The sequence below is a fragment of the Papaver somniferum genome, chromosome 5 (assembly GCF_003573695.1).
Source record: "Papaver somniferum cultivar HN1 chromosome 5, ASM357369v1, whole genome shotgun sequence".
Lineage (NCBI taxonomy): Eukaryota > Viridiplantae > Streptophyta > Magnoliopsida > Ranunculales > Papaveraceae > Papaver > Papaver somniferum.
Window position 1 is genome coordinate 59,660,453 of NC_039362.1, and position 7,172 is coordinate 59,667,624.

Here is a 7,172-nt window from a genome sequence, read left to right on the forward strand (position 1 = left end):
GTTTAAGACTCCAGAAAGTATTCCAGTTGATTGCTAAGTTGTTCTTAGTAGGGCTAACAGTAAGGGATTCATTTAAGATAATCTTGTAAGCATATTTAACAGTAAAAAGACCATTATGTGAGGGAGACCATCTAAGTTTATCACTACCATTGAATGGAATTCTAATACTCAATATTTCCTTGACAGTATCCTCATCAAATAGAGTTCTAATCGTATCTGTGTTCCAAGTATGTGTCTCACTATCTATAAGATGACATGCATGACTCATATCCCCAGAAGAAAAGGCAGTGTCAGGGTGAGTAATTTTATTTGGGAGCCAATTGTCTTTCCAAATTGAAATATGCTCCCAATTACCTACTTCCCACACATAATGTCTCTTAACAATCTCAAGTCCTTGACAAATTCCCTTTCAGATCCAGGACCCTGTGAAGAAACAGCATCGCTCAAAGGGTTAATGTTACTAAAATACTTGCAACATAAAATTTTGACCCACAGTTCATCTTGCTGGTTTACCAATCTCCAAGCAAGCTTGGTTAACAGGGCAAGGTTTAGAATGTCTGTTCTTTTAATATTAAGACCTCCTAGGCATTTTTGGAGAGTAACATCAAGCCATCTTTTAGGATAGATACCTCCACCTTTCTCATCCTTCTCCCATTGAAAGTTCATTTGCACAGAATCCATCTTGTTAGTAATTTCTTTTGGCATGGTAAAGACTGCAAGGTGATGGTTAGCCGTATTACCTAGAACAGACTGAATAAGGACAGTTCTACCTGGGGGGCTACAAATTTACCTTTCCAAGTAGCCAAACTACCTTTGTAACTGTCCACCAAGTAGGAGAAAGATTGAGGCTTATTTATTTGTAGCATTAATTGCACTCCTAGATATTTCTCTTGCAATGCATTCTCCTAATTTGAAGGATACCAGAGATGGTGTTTTTAGTATTACATGGAACTCTAGGGCTGAAAGCAACAACAGACTTGTCAAAGTTAACTGCTTGACCATAAAACTTACTGAATCGGTCTATGATAGTAGCTAAATGGTTAGCTTCTTGAATCCTAGATTTGATGAACACTAAGCAATCATCTGCAAAAAACAGATGAGTGATGGGAGGCGCATCTTTAGTTACTTGAAAACCATGAATCAAATTAGATTCTTCAGCAGTTCTAAGAGCCCTGGAAAAACCTTCCATGCAGAGGATAAAAAGGTAGGAAGATAGTGGATCCCCCTACCTAAGTCCTCTTTTTGGATAATAGATCTTACCTGGAGCTCCATTAAGAAGAATAGATGCAGTTGCAGGAAATACTACAACACACCCCTTGTATTATCATGACTATGATTTCTAGATCTAAACTTATTTGATATGAAAATAAAGATAAAGATAATGAAAATAGAAAATAAGACACGAGATTTACGTGGTTCGATCAATTTGATCTACATCCACGGGGTTAGGTTTCACTATGATCATTGAATTACATATGAATTATATTGAGACTCCATTAATGAGTATTTTGAGCTCTCTCTCTCTGGTTTTCGTGGAAGATAATAATAATACCAGTTATTTTTCTCTCTCCTACCTTTCTCTTTATATAGGATGCTACTTAGTGGATGACAGCTCACATATAGTGGAGTACAGCTCATATTATCTCGCGCCCAAACTACATTCTCGCAAGCTTCGCTACCTTCTCGCAAACTCTCTCTATAATTTCGCAGGCTCTATCTATAATTTCACAAATTCTTACTGTTGTGCGATATTCGGATCCTACATCTTGCCTCTTTTTCCTTGAATATTGCTTGAAGAGCGATCTTTAAGGAACAATCCACCTTGTTGTAGTCGTTGGAGGAACGAGCGAAAGAATATTGGACTTGAAAAGTACGTACTTGCCTCTATTCTTTTGTGAAGTTCCGGAATGTTGTGAAGTAAATAAGAAGTATCATCTTTTGAAGTATGCGAAGTATGAAGTATCCTTGAAGAAGTATAAGAATCATGAAGTATCCTTGATGAAGTATAAGAAATATTCAATTCTCGAAATGTAAGAAGTATCCGTCCTTGAATGAGAATAATAAGAATTGCCTATATTCATGCGAAATTATTACTCCATTTTTGGTGATTCTTGCCGAGAAGATAAAGAACATAAAATGTTTTCTTGGTAATCCATAGTTGCCTCTGTTCTTTATCTATGAGGGTAGAATCTTTGAGAAAATGTTGAATGTTCGAATTGTTTCTTCATTCTCATCTTTCCTCTGTCTCATGTTTTGTGCTCATGCGATAGTATAATCTCTTCAAGTTGCTTATAATTGTGCGAAATAATTGAGCGAAATGATCATATCGTTCGGAATAATCACATTCTGCGAAATAATCACATTCTCCAAAATTCTGACACATTCTGAATAATCCTACGAAACTCTGAATAATCCTACGAAATATTGACACATTCTGTGAAATTCTGACACATTCTGCGAAATTCTGAATAATTCTGCGAAATTCTGACACATTCTGCGAAATTCTGAATAATCCTGCGAAATTCTGAAAAATTCTGCGAAATTCTGAAAAATTCTGCGAAATTCTGCGAAATTCTGAAAAATCTGCGAAATTCTGCGATATTATTGCGAAGTTCTGCAATATTATTCCGTACAGTTTTGTAAAGTACTTGTGCGAATATAATGCTTATGTGATGATTATGTTATGAAATGTGTATGCGATGTTTATGCTATGAAATGCTTATGCAATGCTTTTATGATGCGAGTATGATGTTTGTATGATGATAATGCTTATCTATTGCAATGTATAGCTAATGTTTGCGTTACTTAGCTCATTTTGCACGCTAAAATTGATGTAGCTTTAAATTGCCTCCATTCTCCATTTCTCTGGCTTTTTTTTTAGTGTATGCATTCTTCTTCATGTAGTTATTGTTCCTCACAAGTTTTTACTTGAGTTTCATCTTTCCTTTTTCCTGCACTATTAGTATCTCATAACAGTATGATCATAATATCAAGTCTGCGGCATTTTTACTGCCTCAGTTTCATTTCCATGTACATATTCGCAAGCTTGTTTGCTTATATATAATCATTCTCGCAAGCTTACTTGCTTAATCATTTTCTTATGTGGTCTTATTTTGCCTTCCTAGTTAAAGGTCTTATTTTGCCACCTCTTGTCATTGCGACAAAATCGCAGGACGTCTTTGCACTTTCATGCAAAAACACATTGATCTTGCCTTAAATTTTTCTTTTGTATTATTGCCTCTTCAGGATTGTTGCGACAATATGACATGCCTAAATATTATTGGGAAAATAAATCCCCATGACATTGCCGTCTTGCGACGAAATCGTAGGACGTCTTCACACTTTCATGTAATGACCCATTGATCTCGTCTTATCTTTTTCTCTAGTATTTATGCCTCTTCAGGATTGTTGCACAAATATGACAAGCCTTAATACCCTTGCGAGTAAAAATCCTCATGACATTTGCGTCTTAAGACACTTATCAACTCCCTAATGGAGGGTGCCGCCCTTATCTCCCCCCTGGTTGCCCCTTCAAGGAGGCGTACTTCTGCCATACAAGGTTAGATCCTCCCATCCGGTCTTAACAACAACCAGTTGTTTTCGCAGCCTCTTATCCCTTTTACCTATAGGGCTTATGGTTACGAGACAGCACCCTAAGTGGGGTTTTCTTCGGGGCGAGTGCAGTATAAGCCAAGACTTGTCAAGAATGGAAAGGACGCTTCAAACGTCCCTGACACTCTTGACACAACCATGTACCTCGGCGCCTTGATCAGATTCTGCACTCTTTGGGAGAGTCTTTATTACCTTAGTCGCCCAACCTAAGTCATATGCTTAGGCTGAGAATCCAAGGTGCCTCTCTCAGATGGGCTTTATTGACCCAAATCTCCATGACTCAGGTTCCAGGGGCGGTGTAACCTTTTCCCTGAGTCATGCTACAGGTACCCCCTTCTATGACGTACTTTAGGTCTTACAGTTGCCTCTTGCGAAATTTTATTTGCGAACTAGGATGTACGCCATAAAGGTTCGCCCCATTCTAATCTTAGATTTTTATGGATCTTAGATTGTCTCTTGCGAAATTTTCGCGTTTGTTTGTTCTTTTATTCTTTCATTCATTCTTTCATTCTCATAATATCATATCATTTGAAGCAAAGTAAATATTCAAGAGAAGTTCTAATACATTATAATTCTGAAATATTTGTAATTGTGAAATCTTTGTAATTCTGCGATTGTTTCGCATTTTGTAAATCAAATCAAAAATATTTTTATTCGTTCTTAGTATAAAGTAAAATGTTCAAGGAAGTGGTACTTATCTTTCATGTGAATCGTTGCTGTTGTCAAATAAGTGAATAAATGCCTTGAAATGTATGAATTTCGCGCAGCAAAAAGAAGTGTGAGAAGTGAGACTTGAAACCTTGATCTGCTTCTTTGATTTTCTCGCACCATACCAACTGTGCTAAGCCTCTTTTGCGAAATAATCAAAGTTCTTGCGAAGTAATCAAATTCCAACTGTGTAAGAGGCGATTCTGTATAAATTTCGCATAATAAAAATAAACATGCGAGAAGCAAGAATTGATCCCGCAACCTGCTGCTTGCATTCGTGCCTCCTGACCAACTGTGCCAACCCTCTCTTGTGAAATAATCAAAGACTGTGTGAAGTAATCAAATATCAACTCTGCGAAATGAATATTTGCGAAGCAAAAATTATTTGGTCGCAGGGAGAACCGAACCCATGTCCTCTAGTTTGAATGCTCCTTGTCCGACCATCTGCGCTACTTGTTGCTTCCGAAAGAAACACACAATGCTGTACTTTATTCCATTTATTCGCCTTTAGGATTTCAAAAATGTGCGAAAAATGAAGCTTGATGATGGATTCGAACTCGAGTCTTACAACTCACTCTAGCGAAGCTTGACCAACTGTGCTACCTCTTGTTTGCGAACTAATGAAACAATATTGCGAAATTATTCATTTCCTCGCTATCTGTAAAAATAAGAAAACTATGCTCGCAGGGAAGTTCGAACTTGCGACCACGAACGTACATATTGTTCTCTTGACCAACTGTTCAAGAATCTCTTTGTGAAATAAACGCACAATGTTTTTCTCTTATTCTTTTATTCTCCCATGCAAATGAGAAGAAAATGAAAAATACGTGTCTCTGCGAAATTCGAACCCGTGACCTATCGCTTACTCGCTCCAGCTCAAACCATCTGTGCGAATTTCTGTTTGTGATAGAAATTGCAGCATCTGCCTCTTATCTTTTCTTCGTCCTTCCTTAACTTCTTTCACATTTGCCTTCTTCTCCTGAACATGAAAATCTTCCACTGAAACTTCCATTTTCTCCTTAAATTTCACCACAACAACTAATTTTTTCTCTCACTCTTTTCATGTCTTTGAATTGTTGATGATGTTTACTCCCTGAAAGTGTGATTTCTTCCATAAAATTTCCATTTTTGAACCTAAATTTTGTAGATCTAGAAAAATATGAACAGTAGATAATCTTCATGAAAATTTCTTGAATCAACAAGTTACAGGAAGGATAAATCCTTTACTCGTCCCTGTTTCTAGCGTCATTATGTAGTTGCAGGAAATCCTACAACACACCCCTTGTATTATCATGACTATGATTTCTAGATCTAAACTTATTTGATATGAAAATAAAGATAAAGATAATGAAAATAGAAAATAAGACACAAGATTTACGTGGTTCGATCAATTTGATCTACATCCACGGGGTTAGGTTTCACTATGGTCATTGAATTATATTGAGACTCCATTAATGAGTATTTGGAGCTCTCTCTCTCTCTGGTTTTTGGGGAAGAATAAGAAGATAATAATAATACCAGTTACTTTTCTCTCTCCTACCTTTCTCTTTATAGATGCTACCTAGTGGATGACAGCTCACATATAGTGGAGTACAGCTCATATTATCTCGCGCCCAAACTACATTCTCGCAAGCTTCGCTACCTTCTCGCAAACTCTCTCTATAATTTCGCAGGCTCTATCTATAATTTCACAAATTCTTACTGTTGTGCGATATTCAGATCCTATAATAGAAGTGGAAACTGTAGAAATACACTTCTCAATCAAAGCACACCAATTGTCAGAAAAACCAAGAGCTTTTAAATTGGCAATTAAGAAAGACCATTCAACCCTATCAACAGCTTTTGACATGTCAAGTTTAATAGCAATACCTCCATATTTGGCTTTAGTTTTCTTTAGAGAATGGATCATCTCATGGGCTATCACTATGTTATCTTGAATGAGTCTACCAGGAACAAAAGCAGATTGGTATGAGGCAATGATTTTGCTCAATATTCTTTTCAGTCTAGAGGCTAAGATCCTATAGGACGCATTGCAAAGGCTAATAGGCCTGAAATCAACAACATGCTTAGGACAATTTGTTTTAGGTATTAGGGTGATGAAATTGTGATTAAATTGTTTTAAAATATGCTTAGATTGAAAGAAAGATCTAACCATATTAACAACATCCTGCCCCACAGTGTCCCACATGATTTGGTAGAAGCCTGTTGGGAAGCCATCAGGGCCAGGAGAGGACCAATGTTTCATATGAAAAACAATATTTTTAACTTCCTCATAAGTAGGACATTCAGTAAGCATGTCATTGTCAGCTTGAGTTATGCAAAGAGTGACATTGTTCATATAAGAATTAGGACTATCTGGATTAGTGGTTTTACTCATGCTAGAAAAATGATGCAACAAGTCCTCAGCAATATCCTCCCTATCAGTAAGCCAATTACTAGTTCTACTTTGAAGTGTATCAATTTGTGTTCTTTTCCTTCTAAAATTAGCTTTATTGTGGAAATAAGCAGTGTTCCTATCATCAAATCTTATATTATCATCTCTATGCCTTTGTTTCCAGAAATCCTCTTCAGCTTGGTACCAAAATTTAAGCTTTTTAGTTAAACCTCTAACTTGTGTACTATTTTGACTAGATCTGTTTCTAGTAATCATAGAAAGATGAGCTTCTATTTTGGATATCTGAGTGCTAATATTACCAAAGTGATTGTAATTACAATTCTTTATCAGCAACAATATTTTCAACACCTCTTTTATCCTTAATTTCATAATCAAATTCTTGCAGTAATAGAATCCACCGTATAAGTCTTGGCTTAGCTTCTTTCTTCTTTAATAGGTACCTAAGTGCTGCATGATC

At 36.5% G+C, this 7,172-nt stretch overlaps 1 protein-coding gene across 1 annotated transcript; it reads right to left on the bottom strand.

Annotated features, from left to right (window-relative positions):
* Window positions 1–354: 354 nt before the first annotated feature.
* LOC113279099 lies at window positions 355–6,970 on the bottom strand. The gene is made up of 3 exons (XM_026527808.1): window positions 6,093–6,970; window positions 946–1,172; window positions 355–770 (listed from the first exon to the last, which is right to left on the bottom strand). Exons 1-3 carry the CDS (start codon window positions 6,968–6,970, stop codon window positions 355–357), a joined length of 1,521 nt encoding a protein of 506 aa, XP_026383593.1.
* Window positions 6,971–7,172: the final 202 nt, after the last annotated feature.

Bases quoted from the DNA above. Each gene is read 5' to 3' on its own strand.
- LOC113279099 (XM_026527808.1), bottom strand. From the start codon at position 6,970: ATGATTACTAGAAACAGATCTAGTCAAAATAGTACACAAGTTAGAGGT. The intron at 1,173-6,092 runs GTGTGCTTTGAT...AGGTTTTTCCAG, and splicing joins CTTGGTTTTTCTGACAATTG to GGCTCTTAGAACTGCTGAAG. The intron at 771-945 runs GTAATACTAAAA...GTAGCCCCCCAG, and splicing joins TTTCAGCCCTAGAGTTCCAT to GTAGAACTGTCCTTATTCAG.